This window comes from Dermochelys coriacea, chromosome 21, assembly GCF_009764565.3.
Source record: "Dermochelys coriacea isolate rDerCor1 chromosome 21, rDerCor1.pri.v4, whole genome shotgun sequence".
NCBI classification, from domain to species: domain Eukaryota; kingdom Metazoa; phylum Chordata; order Testudines; family Dermochelyidae; genus Dermochelys; species Dermochelys coriacea.
Window position 1 is genome coordinate 5,666,706 of NC_050088.1, and position 19,471 is coordinate 5,686,176.

The following is a 19,471-nucleotide window of genomic DNA, read 5'->3' on the forward strand; positions in this document are numbered from 1 at the left end:
TAAATCTGAGACTCTTAAAATTGCCTTTTGTCATCACTTTGCATCTAGTAGACCCGGACCTCTGAAATGGAATCATTTCACCATATAACAAGTTTCAAGGAATGCTTTCAACTCAGGTTATCAGTTTAAAGTCATTTCAGGTGTTCTATCTGCACCTACCCCTTTCCACGGCTTTATCATCAGGTTTCCTTTCTTTTCACACATCCCTTTGTTGCTGTGCGAAGGATCTATGCAGACAAGGGAAAGAGTGAAACTGACTACACACAAAGAAAAGGAGTACTTGTGGCACCTTAGAGACTAACAAATTTATTAGAGCATAAGCTTTCGTGAGCTTTCCGATGAAGTGAGCTGTAGCTCATGAAAGCTTATGCTCTAATAAATTTGTTAGTCTCTAAGGTGCCACAAGTACTCCTTTTCTTTTTGAGAATACAGACTAACACGGCTGCTACTCTGAAACCTGACTACACACAAAGTGCTTAATTCAATGCACTCAGAGGAAACACTGGAACAATAACCTGTTAAAAGTAACACCTTAGATTAAAGCTTTCCAGACTGAAGTGTAATTTTTAAGTTGGAGTCCTTTAACCAGGAGCTAGGACTGGATTAATAGCCGTAGCTGTGTTGTCTCCAACTGCAGCAAAATATCCATCCGTAAAAGGCTAAGCTGTTTCTCTGAGAAAGAATGGAGGCAGTGTGTAATGACATTCTTGTTGCATTCTCCCAGCTCTCAGCACCACACGTGGCAGGGTGGTAGTCAGAAAGGGAACCTAGCAGCCTCTCATCTATGTGCAGGAGGACGACAGTGGGAGGATGCGGAAGCTCTGTGGGTGGTTGGGTGAGAGGGCAACGGGAGCAAAGCTGCAGGAGGCTGGGCAGTTGCTGTTCCTCTTCAGGGCCGGAGATTGTGCTCCAGTTTCTGTACTGAACCATCATCCATGTTTCCACCTCAATCATCTTGCACGTAAAAAGAGTAAATCCGTAAAACATTGGTCCCTGAGTAGGAAACTGGCAATACACAGAATAGCCACACTCAGCAATAGGGAGCATTTGCTCTCACACGGAGACTAGCCGACCAAACAATCCTAGTTTCACTCTCCTCCTACTTCATCTTCTTTAAAAATTCCCTAGAATGAACTTTCGGTAAAATCCCAGTAAAACCTACTGGACAGACTATGGTGGACTTGGAGGCTTCTTGGCATCTGACTTTTCATGTTTCAGTAGATCTCTTAGAATTGTGCAACAATCTGTTTTGGCATCATCAGCTGCAACATGCACATGATCTGGTGCAACCAACCCTCATTGCTTTATCTGCTGCTTCCTGTAGCGCCGCCTAGGTGATGAAATGACGGAACTACACCACACAACCACCACACACAAGGCAGCTGCAGCATCTTACAACAAAGCCAACAAGCAAGTTGGTGGGAGGAGGGTGAAAGAAATGCAGTTCTATCCTGCCCAACACAATTACCCAGTAGATATTCCTATTTATTTAACATTCAGCCGTTACCGTGAAGTTTCTCTGCTTGGCGACCCAATGAAACAACTAAAAGCTAAGCAGCAGCTCTATTTGGTTTATTGAGGGCCTGCAGATTTAAATAGAGGCTTTCCGTTCTTTACTGACTGGCTGTGATCCAGTGATAATTTCTGAAGTAAAAGAAATGCAACGCTTGTGTCTTGTTGGGGCGCGTCATTCCTCAGACAGAGGAACAGGGAGAAAGGATCAGACAAATTTGAGGTGTCCTGAGAAGTCTCTTTTTAAAAATAAAGCGTGTATCGTACCAGACTAAGCTAGATATTGTGTTTGGTTATCCTGGTTTTCCTCCTGCTTCTTTCAAACTCTTCTCCAGTCTTTGTTTAAACTTGCTGTACTTCTTTTGGACTTGCTGAATTTTGTCTTTTTCCTCTCTGTCCAGTATCATTAAGAAATTTTGTAGCTCTGGGATAGAGAATGCATCCCACTGCAGAGAAAGCAAAAAACAGAGACGTGATATGAGCAGACAGAATACCACCTCCCCTCTGTTTGCCTGTAACATATACACTGTGGTTTACTGTGCAGCTGAGTGCTCATCAGGGGAAAAGACATATACTACCTAGCAAGGTCAGTTAGTTGGTTTTCTGTATACAGAAAGATCTAGTTAACTGGCCTTGCAATTTGACCCTGCAAGTATCTTTCCCCCTGATAGAGTTGGTCAGGAATTTTTTTAAAGGAAACACTTTAATAAAAAATGCTGATTCATCAAAACCAAAACTTTGTGGGAAAGGGGCAGTTGAGACAAAAGGAAAAATTCCAGTTTGAAATGACTTTGTTTAGAAATGTAAACGAGTACTATACAAGACGTTTTGTTTCATAAAAAAAATGAAATGTGTCCAGTGACCCAAAGCAGGGTGGTGGGAGAGTGGGTTTGGTTAGAAAATTTAAGGGCCTCTTTGGAAAGTTTTCAAAAACTCAATTTTTCATAGGATAGGAAAACAATTTCCCACTGAGCTGTTCAGATATGTATGTGATCCAACACATGTCTAAGTTTGAGCCATCTGGGACTATGATCCCAAAGCAAAACCTGAATTTACCCTGGGTGGACTTAAAATTTTCCACTGCAATGCTTGACTCCACAAAACACAATTTCCAAAGGGACTGAAGAAAACAGGCAAGTAACTGAGCTGTGGCATGCAAAAGCTAATGCAATCACCAGTGCTTTCTGTCACGAAGGGTGAGGGTCTGAACTACCCAGCAAGCCATGCTGTTCCCAGCAGGGATAGTTCTACTTAGATTACTTATAATTTATTGAGAAATCAACAAAAGATTGTTAGATATGCTGGGATGGAAACACCATAATGAAGGTTGAGAGGCCAGCTTCTACTCAGCGATATTACAAGTAATGTATGTCTGGAAGTATCCCTGAGAAATACTGACATCTGGGCCATAATTTTGGAATTTAGATGCACTTAATCCTGCTTTTTTGATCTCTCCTTTCTTGGGGCATGACTGCTCTTGAGTGGTTAGAGTCTGAACTGCTCAACTATGTGTCAATGCCTATACTACTTAGCCGTGGATAGAGTCATCTTCAGCACAAGTGAGAGAGTCCTGAGGTTTCGCTGAACACTCTCTGAAGTTCTAAGTTGCAGTACTGTGTGGCATAAGAAGCCTTGGGAGGCAATGGATTTATTATACAGCATAGCATTGGCCTCTATTTTAAAATCAATGGATTAGCTACGGCTCCATTTAGCTAATCTACTCTGAGGATTAAGTGTAGAACTGCATTGCTTCGTTCTATAAACAAACCAACAAACGGCTTATGGTGTAAAAACCTCAAACAGGCCACAGCATTTTTTACAGAGCAGGTTTTTAAAAATATACTCAGCTTTCTGCAATAAACAGATTGGTTAAAGATTCTGAAAAACACAGGCTAAACTCAAGGAATCCTTTGAGATGCTTTAATATTTATTCTTAAGTGGAAGGTTGGTGTCAAAGTCAGTGTTTTGGATGATCAAACTGTAACACAAGGAAGGTAAACTTGCTCCCTCTTATCCTCCAGCAAAAAAATCATTAAGTTGTGTTTCTACTGCAGTAAGTCTCACAGGTTTGTTTAACAAGGCCATGTGTTTTTATAAAGCTATTAACATTGGTGTGAGAGCCAAGGGAAAGACTCCCAGACATACCTCAACTTCCCCTGTTTCGTTTTCCTTCAGCACAAAACTGAGAACATCTGTGTCGGGGCCAGCCAGCAGCCGGAGATACAAGGGGTATTCTGTTAGAGAGAGCTTCTGGAAGAGAACTGCAGGCAGGAAAAAAAAGAAAGAGAGAGATTCTAAATGAGTCTTTAGGATCAAGGGCAGGAAGATGCTCAAGAAGTTACTGAGCAAACGCAGCATAGGTTCGAAGGCAGCTTGAGATGTACCATCTCCAGCAAAGGTGTTTATAAAGGGTGATTAAAGCAAATGATTGCAAGTTGCAACACCTAGATACGATGTCTGCCGCTAGTTAGCTATGTGAGGTTGAGTAAAGGTTCTATCCAGATTAAGGAAATTAGAATCAGTGTAGGGACAGACTTCACCAGTGCAGCTGAATCTGGTCATAAATCCAGGTTAGCTGTACTGGTGTAAGCCCCCCCACTCCCGCTGCTCCAAGCTGAATGTTCGGTGAGGCTTAATTAACACTCTTCATGGGCAATATATTCAGCCCTGGGTGTCTGAAGTGAAGCCCCACAAAGCCCTATTTAGGTGCCTAGGAAAGTGGCCTCATTTTCCAAAGGACTGAAGATCCTGCAGTTCCTATCAATGTCAACAGGAGATGCAGCGGGCTCAGCCCTTTTGAAAAATCAGGCCACTTGTTTAGGCTGCTACATTAGGATTTAGAAGCTTAATGTTATGCAGCCAGTTTAGAAAGTCTTGGCCCAAGGGCTGAGACACTTTCCAGTGAAAGGATCTGTATAAACACAAACTATCAGCAGGGAAGATCCCACGCCACTGGCCAATGCAACCAGGCACAGGTAGACTGGAAGTTACTTAGTGTGATATGCACAAATTGATTGAATTGGCCCCCATCCCAAACCCACCTTCCAATCTGTCCCACCCCAAAGCTATGCAGTTTAGCCCCCTTTTGGGTGGGGAGGGGGGAGATTTTAACAGAAAAAGGAGCAGCGATACACCCAAATCTCCTTGAATTTCAGTGGGAACAGAGCACCTAACTCCTTCAAGTGCTTTTGAAATTCCCACCCAGAGTCTCCTACACTGTTTTGTACCAAGACTGTCTTGCCATGACAAGTGCCAAAGAAGTTCAGCTTTCTGTGATAGTGTTCCTGTTGGATCTCTGATGGGTTTTTTTTGGGGGGGGGGGGGGGGGAAAGAGAGGCAGATGACATAATTATGAACCCTGGGACTAGAGGAGGAAGAGAGAAAGCCAGAAATGTCCATTCAGAGCAGCTGCACTCCTTGCCAATTATAAATAAAATTTTAATGCAATGATCTTGTTTATAAGGGTGGGTCATGATGATTCAGCTAAGGTTAAAATTCCAGAAGTCTATGAGTCAATTCGAATGTCAATATTTTTTCGCAGGTACCAAAAGATAAAGCACTATCAGAGATCAGTGTTGATACACAGAAGCTAAATAAAGGAGGAGAGGGGAAATTCTGGCCAGGGACACTAGGGTGCACAGCAGACAGGACCATGTGGGAAAGACTGAATTTCATGCAGGTGGATGTCCATCTCAAAGGGCTGAGTCACCCCGAGGAGGATTTGAGCCTCCACGGTATCAAAATTTAGTTCATGGTTTTTAAAGCACAAAGCAATCTGCTACGACTGAACTGAAAGGCTTGTGGGATAAGAGACTAACTTCCATTGACTTCACTAGGAGTTTTATCCACTTATGCCAACGACTCAGTTTGTCTCAGTCTATAGGGGGCTCACAAGCAAGGTACACCAGGCACTCATGCCAGCCCCTAAGTGGCATCTCCTCGCTTCTGTTACAACAGCTTGCATTCCACACAGGTGGCCATATTTGCATCTCAGCTCTGCACAAGACCCTGTAACTTAAGTGGGAGCTACTTGTGGTGCTGGAAATTAGATCTTGTGTATGCACCAGTGAACATTATTTGTTTAACGATGAAACTAGCACTCCTGCCTTAGCCAACAGGGGCTGGCACTGAAACAGAATAAGGCAGTAGGGCGATATTTTTACTACACATGGAGAAGGCAAACATTGCCCAGGTATTTAGTATGCCGCAGAATAGTAATTAAACCTTCCTTAGGTTCCTAAATAGCCCCCTCTCTCTGAAATATCTGAGCACTTTACCATCTTCACTGTATTCATCCTCCCAACATCTGTGAGGCTGCAAAGTGTCTGTCCTGTAATCTTTCATTTATATAGCTCCCTGAACACACCACAGCAAGTAAGATTATGTACCGACTCTACGCAGCCCCTGCTGCAAGGTGGCAAGTGCATACCTGGTCACAGAAATGCTCCACCACAGCTTAGGGCAGGGAGTCACTTATCCAACAATTGCAGGGGGAATTTGTTAGGCAGATTTGATTATCTAAATCAAATTTGGGCCAGGCCCCCCCTAACTCCTGCAACAAGTGACATTTGATCCTTAACGACCACAAGGACTCAGGATCAGTGCGGTGGCAGGCCACATGTACACGGGTTGGCTATTATGGCTCTTCCCTGATGAATGCATTAGTAAGAACACCACATAGCAAAGCAGATCTTCCCTTGGGAAAGCACTGCCTCTGACAGCTCTGCTATTAGAAATGACACTTACGAATGAGAGGAAACATGGCTTTATGGTTTAGGCACTGGACGGGGACTCCACAGATTTAGGTTTATTTCCCAGGTCTGCCACTGACTCCCTCTGTGAGCTTGGTCAAGTCACTTGATCTTTCTGGTCCTCAGTTCCTCATCTTACAGAAGGGGCTGACTATCCTCCCTTTTTGTCGGTCTTTGGGGCGGGGGCTGTGTGGACGTGCAGCACCTTGCACAGTGCAGCTCAGTTAAGGCCTCTACTGTACCGCAAATCTCAATCTTACCAACTGTGGCAGAGAGGGGAAGCATCTGGGAATTCCCCTCTCTGCACCAAGCCCCCATGGGACTGGTTGCTCGGAAAGGTGTGCACTCACCTTGCCCATCTCTCTGCATTTCCTTGAAAAGTGCAAACTTCTGAGGGTTGTCCACCACCATGAACTTCTTGAGGAGCCCCTGGATCACCTCACTGACCGTGGTCGTGCTGCTGATGTGCAGCTGCTTGACTGCATCCAGTGGCAAGAAGAAGGAAGTTCTCTTGTCCGTCATATCAGCCAGGTTCACCTCCTTGAGGGCATCATAGATAGACTGCGGCCGAATTCCTGCTGGCACCGTCACAGGCCGGCGCAGTTTCAAGTGCACTTTAATGAAGCCCGTGTAAGTGCCGTCCTCATTCTACAGCAAAGGAGACAACGAAAGTCAAGTTTCAATGAGTGCTCATGGGGCAAGACAGGTTTTCAGCTAATGCCAGTATTTCTCCCCCGCCCCCAAGCTGGAGGGCTTTTTGCAGTACTTAACCCAGTGGTAAACATGGTGGGTTGACTGCAGGGACAACTTTCTATAGTGCTTGAAACTTTCCTATTAATAACTTAAAAGGAACTAGCAATTTAGGGTTAGTCACTACAGAATTCTTCCTGTTCCCTACTATTCAGTAATGTCCTAGGATTCTTCGCCGCCCCTTTGCCATCTCATCCTTTGTAAACTGTTCCTGCTACAGAGAAGAGTTATGGAAACTGACATTAAATACCATTTCTGCTTGCAATTACACTTCTGTCTCCTTTAACTGGAGATGGGTTTGGAGAGAACGTGTAAGCATCTGAACTAGCGTTTTCGGGAGCTGAGCTGGAGATGCTGGCTGTTTTCATAAGCTTTTAGCTCCAAATAGTTGAAAGCCTGCAGCTCTCCATCTTAAATGATGGAAATTTCATGAGATTTTCACCATCCTGGGCCAGATCTGGAGATAAAGGCCCTTTACACAGACTATATGAGAAATCTAACCCTGGTTAAGCATGGACAACGCCGTGGGTGCCAGGCTGTAACAAACTCTAAAAGATTAGAGCATCTGGAATTGATTGCTCAGGTACTGGTTCACAGCTGTCAGTTGGGGCTGAAGTGAGTTGCTACCGAGTCCCAAGACTGCATACGTTACAGGCAAAAGATGGCCCATTTGCCTTTAAAGAAAATGATCCAATAACAACTCCTTGGGAAGCCAAGCTACTCCAATGTTAATCCAGGGGTCACAAAAGTTAGGAGATGGAAAAAGATCCCTTTGATGACTCCCAGGCTACTATAAGGGATCCCTGCACTAGTTTTTGTTCACTTCAGTTGTAAGTGATGTCTGTTTAAAGACAACTTGGGGCTTGTTTTCACAAACTGACAAGCTACTGGAAAACCATAAACAACTGAACACTGTTATCTGAAATTGTAAAATCTCCATTATTTCTGTTTTTCCAAAACCTCCTTCACTGTGATCTATGAGAGCTTGTGAAATTTGCTCCTTTTGTTAAATCTAATTTGTGAACACAGTCATTTCCTTGACCTCTCAAGACTTACCAACAGGGCTTGGTTTACAAGGTTGTTTTAGCCAAGCAGTAAACAAGGCTGCAATCAAGGGCTGGAACGATAAGCAAATTACTATGGGTCCCACAACTTTGTTTAAAAGTTTGACCGTGGACAAACAGAATGGCAAATCTGTTTCCCCAACGGCTCAATGTCTCCAAATAGGCTGTGTGACAGCTATTGAATGGCAGTGAAGCAGCTTTCTAGTTATCATGACTCATCCAAGCCTGAACAATACAGCCTGATCTGTGTGTGGCAAATCATTTGCTGGACATTGAAATTACTCTGAAAATTTCCGCACTGGAAAAAAAAATAGTAGAACCATTGTCTGAACTGTTTCAGAGTAGCAGCCGTGTTAGTCTGGATTCGCAAAAAGAAAAGGAGTACTTGTGGTACCTTAGAGACTAACAAATTTATTAGAGCATAAGCTTTCGTGAGCTACAGCTCACTTCATCGGATGCATTTGGTGGAAAATACAGAGGGGAGATTGATATACACACACAGAGAACATGAAACAATGGGTTTTATCATACACACTGTAAGGAGAGTGATCACTTAAGATAAGCCATCACCAGCAGCGGGGGTGGGAGGGGAGGAGGGGAAAGGAGGAAAAGCTTTCATGGTGACAAGCAAGGTAGGCTATTTCCAGCAGTTAACAAGAATATCTGAGGAACAGTGGGGGGTGGGGTGGGGGGGGAGAAATAACATGGGGAAATAGTTTTACTTTGTTTCAGAGTAGCAGCCGTGTTAGTCTGTATTCACAAAAAGAAAAGGAGTACTTGTGGCACCTTAGAGACTAACAAATTTATTAGAGCATAAGCTTTCGTGAGCTACAGCTCACTTCATCGGATGCATTTGGTGGAAAAAACAGAGGAGAGATTTATATATACACACACAGAGAACATGAAACAATGGGTTTATCATACACACTGTAAGGAGAGTGATCACTTAAGATAAGCCATCACCAACAGCAGGGGGGGGAAGGAGGAAAACCTTTCATGGTGACAAGCAGGTAGGCTAATTCCAGCAGTTAACAAGAATATCAGAGGAACAGTGGGGGGTGGGGTGGGAGGGAGAAATACCATGGGGAAATAGAAAAGGAGTACGTGTGGCACCTTAGAGACTAACAAATTTATTAGAGCATAAGCTTTCGTGAGCTACAGCTCACTTCATCGGATGCATCCGATGAAGTGAGCTGTAGCTCACGAAAGCTTATGCTCTAATAAATTTGTTAGTCTCTAAGGTGCCACACGTACTCCTTTTCTTTTTGCGAATACAGACTAACACGGCTGCTACTCTGAAACATGGGGAAATAGTTTTACTTTGTGTAATGACTCATCCATTCCCAGTCTCTATTCAAGCCTAAGTTAATTGTATCCAGTTTGCAAATTAATTCCAATTCAGCAGTCTCTCGTTGGAGTCTGTTTTTGAAGCTTTTTTGTTGAAGTATAGCCACTCTTAGGTCTGTGATCGAGTGACCAGAGAGATTGAAGTGTTCTCCAACTGGTTTTTGAATGTTATAATTCTTGACGTCTGATTTGTGTCCATTCATTCTTTTACATAGAGACTGTCCAGTTTGGCCAATGTACATGGCAGAGGGGCATTGCTGGCACATGATGGCATATATCACATTGGTAGATGCACAGGTGAACGAGCCTCTGATAGTGTGGCTGATGTGATTAGGCCCTATGATGGTATCCCCTGAATAGATATGTGGACAGAGTTGGCAACGGGCTTTGTTGCAAGGATAGGTTCCTGGGTTAGTGGTTCTGTTGTGTGGTGTGTGGTTGCTGGTGAGTATTTGCTTCAGATTGGGGGGCTGTCTGTAAGCAAGGACTGGTCTGTCTCCCAAGATCTGAGAGAGCGATGGCTCGTCCTTCAGGATAGGTTGTAGATCCTTGATGATGCGTTGGAGGGGTTTTAGTTGGGGGCTGAAGGTGATGGCTAGTGGCGTTCTGTTGTTTTCTTTGTTGGGCCTGTCCTGTAGTAGGTGACTTCTGGGTACTCTTCTGGCTCTGTCAATCTGTTTCTTCACTTCAGCAGGTGGGTATTGTAGTTGTAGGAATGCATGATAGAGATCTTGTAGGTGTTTGTCTCTGTCTGAGGGGTTGGAGCAAATGCGGTTATATCGTAGCGCTTGGCTGTAGACAATGGATCGAGTGGTATGATCGGGATGAAAGCTAGAGGCTTGTAGGTAGGAATAGCGGTCAGTAGGTTTCCGATATAGGGTGGTGTTTATGTGACCATCGCTTATTAGCACCGTAGTGTCCAGGAAGTGGATCTCTTGTGTGGACTGGTCCAGGCTGAGGTTGATGGTGGGATGGAAATTGTTGAAATCATGGTGGAATTCCTCAAGGGCTTCTTTCCCATGGGTCCAGATGATGAAGATGTCATCAATGTAGCGCAAGTAGAGTAGGGGCATTAGGGGACGAGAGCTGAGGAAGCGTTGTTCTAAGTCAACCATAAAAATGTTGACATACTGTGGGGCCATGCGGGTACCCATTGCAGTGCCGCTGATTTGAAGGTATACATTGTCCCCAAATGTGAAATAGTTATGGGTGAGGACAAAGTCACAAAGTTCAGCCACCAGGTTAGCCGTGACATTATCGGGGATACTGTTCCTGACGGCTTGTAGTCCATCTGTGTGTGGAATGTTGGTGTAGAGGCTTCTACATCCATAGTGGCCAGGATGGTGTTTTTAGGAAGATCACCAATGGATTGTAGTTTCCTCAGGAAGTCAGTGGTGTCTCGAAGATAGATGGGAGTGCTCGTAACGTAGGGCCTGAGGAGGGAGTCCACATAGCCAGACAAACCTGCTGTCAGGGTGCCAATGCCTGAGATGATGGGGCAGCCAGGATTTCCAGGTTTATGGATCTTGGGTAGCAGATAGAATACCCCAGGTCGGGGTTCTAGGGGTGTGTCTGTGCGGATTTGTTCTTGTGCTTTTTCAGGGACTTTCTTAAGCAAATGCTGTAGTTTCTTTTGGTAACTCTCAGTGGGATCAGAGGGTAATGGTTTGTAGAAAGTGGTGTGGGAGAGCTGCCTCGTAGCCTCTTGTTCATACTCCGACCTATTCATGATGACGACAGCATCTCTTTTGTCAGCCTTTTTGATTATGATGTCAGAGTTGTTTCTGAGGCTGTGGATGGCATTTTGTTCTGCACAGCTGAGGTTATGGGGCAAGCGATGCTGCTTTTCCACAATTTCAGCTCGTGCACGTCGGCGGAAGCAGTCTATGTAGAAGTCCAGGCTGTTGTTTCGACCTTCAGGAGGAGTCCACCCAGAATCCTTCTTTTTGTAGTGTTGGTAGGAAGGTCTCTGTGGGTTAATATGTTGGTCAGAGGTGTGTTGGAAATATTCCTTGAGTCGGAGACATCGAAAATAGGATTCTAGGTCACCACAGAACTGTATCATGTTCCTTCAAATCAGTGACACTGTGATGGGTACCCGCATGGCCCCACAGTATGCCAACATTTTTATGGCTGACTTAGAACAACGCTTCCTCAGCTCTCGTCTCCTAATGCCCCTACTCTACTTGCGCTACATTGATGACATCTTCATCATCTGGACCCATGGAAAAGAAGCCCTTGAGGAATTCCACCATGATTTCAACAATTTCCATCCCACCATCAACCTCAGCCTGGAGCAGTCCACATAAAAGATCCACTTCCTGGACACTACGGTGCTAATAAGCGATGGTCACATAAGCACCACCCTATATCGGAAACCTACTGACCGCTATTCCTACCTACATGCCTCTAGCTTTCATCCCGATCATACCACACGATCCATTGTCTACAGCCAAGCTCTACGATATAACCGCATTTGCTCCAACCCCTCAGACAGAGGCAAACACCTACAAGATCTCTATCATGCATTCCTACAACTACAATACCCACCCGCTGAAGTGAAGAAACAGATTGACAGAGCCAGAAGAGTACCCAGAAGTCACCTACTACAGGACAGGCCCAACAAAGAAAACAACAGAACGCCACTAGCCATCACCTTCAGCCCCCAACTAAAACCTCTCCAACACATCATCAAGGATCTACAACCTATCCTGAAGGACGACCCATCACTCTCACAGATCTTGGGAGACAGGCCAGTCCTTGCTTACAGACAGTCCCCCAATTTGAAGCAAATACTCACCAGCAACCACACACCACACAACAGAACCACTAACCCAGGAACCTATCCTTGCAACAAAGCCCGTTGCCAACTCTGTCCACATATCTATTCAGGGGACACCATCATAGGGCCTAATCACATCAGCCACACTATCAGAGGCTCGTTCACCTGCGCATCTACCAATGTGATATATGCCATCAAGTGCCAGCAATGCCCTTCTGCCATGTACATTGGTCAAACTGGACAGTCTCTACGTAAAAGAATAAACGGACACAAATCAGACGTCAAGAATTATAACATTCAAAAACCAGTCGGAGAACACTTCAATCTCTCTGGTCACTCGATTACAGACCTAAGAGTGGCTATCCTTCAACAAAAAAGCTTCAAAAACAGACTCCAACGAGAGACTGCTGAATTGGAATTAATTTGCAAACTGGATACAATTAACTTAGGCTTGAATAGAGACTGGGAATGGATGAGTCATTACACAAAGTAAAACTTTTTCCCCATTTTATTTCTCCCCCCCACCCACCCCCCACTGTTCCTCAGATATTCTTGTTAACTGCTGGAAATAGCCTACCTTGCTTGTCACCATGAAAGCTTTTCCTCCCCCCCCCCCCCCCCGCTGCTGGTGATGGCTTATCTTAAGTGATCACTCTCCTTACAGTGTGTATGATAAACCCATTGTTTCATGTTCTCTGTGTGTGTATATCAATCTCCCCTCTGTATTTTCCACCAAATGCATCCAATGAAGTGAGCTGTAGCTCACGAAAGCTTATGCTCTAATAAATTTGTTAGTCTCTAAGATGCCACAAGTACTCCTTTTCTTTTTGTCTGAACTGTGTGGTGGCTCATGCCTCACAGAGCTGGGTACAAATAAGGTTGGTGACTAAGCACTTTAGGTGCTCAAATGACAGCCCTCAAGACCAAAGTCCTGTGCTTTCCGTAGGACAGACCAGGCCTGATTCAAAGCCCACTGAAGTTAATGGGCATCTTTCCACCAGTATAGTGGGCTTTTGGATCAGTCCTGGACAGGGCAGACCCCAGCAATGCAAGTTTTCCTCCTTGCCTCAGCCACACCTCACCAGCAGGGCTAAGCAGCAAGTTCAGTCTCTGTGGCACAGTATTTTGCCTCTCCTGAGACTCCCATGGAGGGAGCCTGGCAGGATGGTGGATTTTTTACCGTCAACACGCGTCTCCAAGGAAGAAGCCGAGAAGCAACTAATTCAATTTACATAGTGGCTACTGAAAAGTAAGCAAGTTGCTTAAGATGGACTTAACTGGTTAGCTGTACAAAGGCCTTATCCAGTGGGTACAAATTTCAAAAGCACTTTAATGATGTAGCAGCTGAAGTGAATTAGGCTCCCAAGGCACTTAAACGCTTCTGAAATTTTTACCCAGCATGTTTCACACTCCCATCAATTAGCAATGCAGTCGTGCCCTGACACACCAATCAGCAATGGGGACCCCTTGTGCTAGGTGCTGTATAGACACAGGCTTTTCCCTGCCCCCGCCCCCCCCCCCCCCGAGGTTCTCCTACTTGCGTAACAGCAGCCTTGGACACAGTCAAAGTTAAAATTCAGATTCAAATGCTGCCCCCCCCCCCCAAGGCTGGGCTGTTTAGACCCAAGTTTTTGATTCAGGCCAGTCTGTAGCCTTGAGCGTTTCAGGAGAAGACAACTGCTAAAATAGGTTAATACGAATGCTATACTCAGAATTCGTTTGTCATACTGCGGTTCAAATGCAAGGCAAGCAGTCCCTGTACTGGTAACTGATGCAGTTACCACATCATCTGATTATCTGCCATTTACAAATGCAGTTGTGTCTATGCATTTATACCCTCCTTTGGCATCTTCTCCTCGCAGTAGGACCTGATTTCCTGCTGCAGTTTGGCAGATGAATCAAAGATTTTGGAGCTATCCATGTCAGGTGAACTTCACTCTTGTGCAAAGGCTCAGCGCAAGGCCCAGTCACCTCTGAAGCCAGAATTAAAAGCCTGCCCTTAGTGTCTAAAGTAACATAGACAGATGAATAAAATACATACCAGCTTCATCACAAAGCAGTTTGTAACCTTGGCATTGTAACTATTGATTATCTGTTCAATCTCCTGGATAGTGGGAGCTTTGGGTTTTTCTTCTTCTGCTGTTTTTGTTACATTCTGAAACAAGAAATAAAGAAAAGTGAATACCTTCGGTTTGTATGTCACTTTGCAGCCAGGAGCGCTGTACGAATTGTTTGCTGCAAATGGTATGCTCTTCATGGCCCTGCTTTTGCCAGGATATACATATAAGCACAAAGACAGACATAATCCCTGATCCTGAGAGTTTACAATAAGAATGATGGAGAAGATAATGCCATTTATTGCTATTATTTATACGGGCACAGTGCCGACAGGCCCAAATCAAGACCCCACAGTGCTAGGCACTGTACACACAGAACAAAAAACTAGTCCCTTCCCCAAAGAGCTTACAATTTAAGTAAGAGCCAACGGATGACTACTACCTCCATGAGTTGTCTGGTCACCCTCCAGCCCACTGGTGGCTGCATTTCAGGCGTGTGTGGAGCGATTTCTCCTTCATTATTAAGAATGTTTCTTAATATTTACATTAGAAGCCCCAGACATGCAGCTACTTTTTGAAAAGGACACACTCATTGAACCAGCCCCCTGCACAATAGTGTAGAAAGGGAAAAGTTTGGCCAAAGATGCATAGGCCACCTCTTAGCATCCCCCAGCACCATTTTCATAGAAAGGTTTGAGGCTTCCTTAATTTCCCTGTAGAGTGAAGAGAGTTTATAGAGTTTTGCCCAGAGTCCATCATTAAACCTGTAGGGGATTTTCTCAGAAGGGTGAAGGTATTTGTTTTTTTTTACCCTGATGGAATTCAAACATATGGTTCCAAGGAATCTAAGTTATTTCAAACCTGATGCTTAAAGCTCTAAGCTGTCCCTTCTGGAAAGCTGAGAAATGCCACATGGGTCTATGACGCAGGAGGGTCTGAGATTTGAGCAGTCAGTAAGAGAAGCAGATGGCTGTTATAATTCCGATGAGTTCTTCAGTGAGGTATTGATCCAAAGTGCTCTGGGTGGTTTAATGGCTAGCTGACAATGGCTCCTACAGGCTGATCAATGGGGAGGCAAAGGAACAGACAAGCCACAAAAAGCTTTTGCTCTCACAGGGTCTTGGATGCTGCTGCACCGCATGCTTCATCTCTAAAACATCTCCATCCACCACGTGCCAGTGGCCTGCAGCATCTGCATTGCAATGGCTGTTCCATTCAGCGGGCTTGCCATACTTGCTCCTTGCAATCTTGGCTTCTGGCAGGCCCCAAGAGGAATATTTCTGGGATATATGCTGCTGATGACAAGGAAAAAGAAATAATGGCTTTCTTGAGCCACTTCCCACAGCACGGCAGAAAGACATTCACACATTGCAAGCATCAAGCAGAAGATATTGTAGAGTTTCATGGGGGGGGGGGGGGGGTCAAAGGAGGGGCTTGGAAACAAGCGGCACAAAATAAAAATCTCACCAAGGATGGGGAATGTTTTCACCATGGAACAGACCTTTGAGCCAGCAGTCAATACAGGAAACCCGAGAGAGTTGCATTTATTTTTGCATGGCAATTTGTGGCAGCATCACCTATGCTTTCAATAAGCCCACATGCAATTAATGAAAACTCCCTGAGAACTTGGGCATCTTTGTTGAGCATGACTGGAACAAAAGAACATCCAGTAGCCAACTGACTGCTCACTGCCATTTTGTATGGGGAAGTAAGGGTACTTCCCCCCTTCTATAAACACCAGTCACGTGAGGATCTGAGTGTGTTTAGAGCACCATAAGTGAGCGTCAGCTCACCCCTTACGAAGCGGGTAACTATCATAGCCTCCCCATCTGTAAAATGGAGGGAGATTTGCCAGAGATCACATGGAGTCAGCTACAGTATCCCCACCTTTAGCCACTGCATTAGCCATTGCTGCCTGAGTGGAAGGTACCACTTCATCTACCTGCAGCTGCCAAATGTTTTTCTGCCCCTCACCTAGCAACTGGAAGCCAGTGACTATTTTTCATGGCTCTGCTAGCATTTCCCCCCGTATGCAGAGCAGCTGGGTTGCCACTAGCTGCAGGTTCATCCAGGCAGAATTTGCAGTTACATATACATTTGGTTCTTTCTCCAAACAATGCATTTCTAGCAGCTTCGGAGGAGTAAGTCATTACTTCAAAGCTAAAAAGCAATAACGCCACATAAACGGTGAACAACCTGCATGGCTAATCCATAGCATGCGCCCACCCAAAGTCCCCAGTAATCCAATCAATGCAGTCACAGCCTGTCTTGCAAGTCACTCTGTTCTCCGTGCATAGGGGAAACGGAGGGACAAGGACTCTTTTCTCTCCCTTTCATAGGTTTTGGTGAATTTCCTTTTGCGAGGCTAAATTACAGTCAGATGCAGTGCGTAGGAGGGGTTCACAGGCAGGTCTTTTACGTAAACATATTCATTAGAGACAATCGGAAAACCACCTGTAATCAGGTCCCATCACAGACAGAGACACTAAAGAAAAACATAACTGGGCATTGAGAGCATTGAAGCAAAAGGGCAACAAACACTTCTGGATACACCTGCCATGAGGGGCTTATTAAGGAGGCTCATTAAAAGCCATGATAGCCTATTTGCACAGGAGTGCTTAGCACCCACAGCTCCCAGTGATGTCCGCAGGAACTGCAGCATCTTTGAAACTCGGGCCAGGGATGTATCGGAAGCAGGCTTTGATTCCAGGGGGTGCTGCCAGCTACTTCTAGACCCAATATACCGAGTCAGATCCTCAGCTGGCATAAATCGATGTAGCTCCATTTTAGTCAATGGGGCGATGCTGATTTACAACAGCCGAGGATCTTGACCTTAGAGTCTATAAAAATCAGCTAACTCCATTAAGGGAGGAAGGGGGATCTGTGGGGTTTTTTTTGCTGCCACCTGTTCCTCTGCAGTGCTCCTGCCGCAGAGCTTGGCAGGCAGGGAGAGGAGCCATGGGAAAGTTGCTATATGGGCCCTGATTCCACCAGAAACCAGGGTACTCTGAGCAGCATGAAGCCTGCTTCTGTGCCCTACGAACCCCATCAGAGGGGTCATGAGGATGGTACCAAGCAGGGGTCAGTGCCAGTATGGTGAGACAATTAAGTGCTTTTGGGAGGTGTGCAGGAGTCAGAGTGCTGCCTCCACATACAAGAGGTTCTGCGAGGTTTGGAGCAAACTTTCCCTGTGCCTCTCAACTACCATGGGTTCTATCCCCGGCACAGCACCTCCACCTTGGCAGGAAACAGCATCAGGGAAAGCAAAACCAGGGAGAGGTTACAAATAAGTCCTCCCCTTCCACAGGTTTACATGCAGGAGGGAAGCAAATGACTCATGTACTTTCTTGTCTGTGAAACGTCCGGTGACAATCAGACTGCTCACCGGAACTGAAAATCTGTAGCAGCCTAGAAATTCATTAAAAGTCCCATCTTGTCTTGCTATCCAAGAGTTTACGTAGAGTTAAATTAGAACGGTCTATGAACTGCAAACTTTAGGCAGATTTAGGAGAACGCGGGGATTAAACGGTAATTAACTGACAACCACCAATGCTCTGATATTTGGGGAAACCTAAAGAGAGCTGGCAAGACTGGCCCAATGAAATCAAAATCTCCTGAGAGAGTTCCAGGAAAAGTATTGGCATGTGAAGGCACTGGCAGAACTGACTGAGCTAAGCTGGAGCAGATGCCAAAGCCAGAGACATGTGGTTGTTCAGGCTTCTGGTTCAATGCGGTGAAGCTGCGATCACAGAAAATATTTTGGAAAAAGATCTGCTCTAGTTCAGACAGGAATAATCCTGAGGAAGCTCTATGGCCTGAGTCACGCAGGAGGTCAGACTGGGTGATCACAGGGGTCCCTGTGGATTCCAGGACAGTGGCCCTAATGTCCTCCAAGGAGGTAACAGAACAGTGCTGGTTCTAAGTGCTTCCTTTATCGATCCCACAAGTGAATCCATGCAGCCAGGTCTTTGTGCTCCCATGGATCCACGCACAGGATCAGCGCCTTAAAGAGGAGCAAGAAGGAATGGAGACAACAATGAACGCAGGGCTCAGGGCAGGCCATTTCCAGGACTAGGAGATGCACAAACACTCTCCCTCAGCCAGATTATAGCCTCGTCTCTGACCAAGCCTGTGTGGGGGACAGCGTCTGGCGTCATCGAAGTCCGTGTCAGCTTCGCAGCACAGTCGGTGGATGCGTGTGGAGAGGTCCAGGGAATGGTCTATTCCTGGCTCCTTGTACTGACTTTGAAGATGTTAGAGATGAATCACAACAGCCTGACTTGCCGGTACGGTTTTGTCCAATGTCTTCATTAATGATCTGGAGGATGGTATGGATTGCACCCTCAGCAAGTTTGCAGATGACACTAAACTGAGAGGAGAGGTAGATACGCTGGAGGGTAGGGATATGATACAGAGGGACCTAGACAAATTAGAGGATTGGGCCAAAAGAAATCTGATGAGGTTCAGTAAGGACAAGTGCAGAGTCCTGCACTTAGGACAGAAGAATCCCTTGCACCGCTACAGACTAGGGACCAAGTGGCTAGGCAGCAGTTCTGCACACTGTTGACTCATAAATCCCCCACCTCTCTATCAGAACCCATTTCCCCTGCTTTGGAAAGCATCTCTCCAAGGCCCCTGGCCCTTAACATACGCTGGGAATTAAGGGGGAGAGGGGGAAATGCCTCTGAGAAAATTAAGGGGGTGAGTTACCAAGAGAAAACGAACCAGCTGGAGATAAACTTACCCTGACAGAATCACTGGGAAAAAAGCCAGCCGTGCCCTCTGAAGGATGCAAGTGAGGGATTTTTCATGATTAAAAATTCTGATGCTCCCCCGAGTTTGCTTAAGAACTTGGAAACCTGAAACTGGGTGCTGCTTTCCCTCCACAGCACAGCCTGGTGGGTTATTTTAGGATTTATCCCAAACGCTGTTCCCCACCCAAAGGTCCCTTCCCCTTGCTCATGGCACATGCTTGTCTGGCTCCCCTGAGCACCAGGGAGGAGTGAAAGACCTGGGCACTAGAGAGGCTGCGTCTGGCCATGGCATCCCACACATCCAGACTGTAACATTTGGGTGGAGCATTGCTTATACCTGTAGTGACTGCTGCTGGTGTGTGCTTTCCCACAGCATCCCTGGAAGCACCACACTAGCTTCTAGTCTCTGCCTGCAACGTGCCTCCTGCTGTCCAGCTCTGCCAGTGCACTCTCC

General features: G+C 45.6%; 1 protein-coding gene across 2 annotated transcripts in view; it reads right to left on the reverse strand.

The window, feature by feature from the left end:
- Nucleotides 1-1,612: 1,612 nt before the first annotated feature.
- Nucleotides 1,613-19,471, reverse strand: part of RASSF5 (Ras association domain family member 5) — a 100,389-nt gene continuing 82,530 nt past the window's right edge. For both annotated transcript variants that reach the window (XM_043500676.1, XM_038379541.2), the window contains 4 exons: nt 14,248-14,361; nt 6,614-6,911; nt 3,658-3,773; nt 1,613-1,958 (listed from right to left, as the gene is read on the reverse strand). In XM_043500676.1, coding sequence (XP_043356611.1) covers nt 1,806-1,958; nt 3,658-3,773; nt 6,614-6,911; nt 14,248-14,256 — 576 coding nt within the window. In that variant the 5' untranslated portion in view covers nt 14,257-14,361 and the 3' untranslated portion in view covers nt 1,613-1,805. The remainder of the gene's footprint in view (nt 1,959-3,657; nt 3,774-6,613; nt 6,912-14,247; nt 14,362-19,471) is intronic.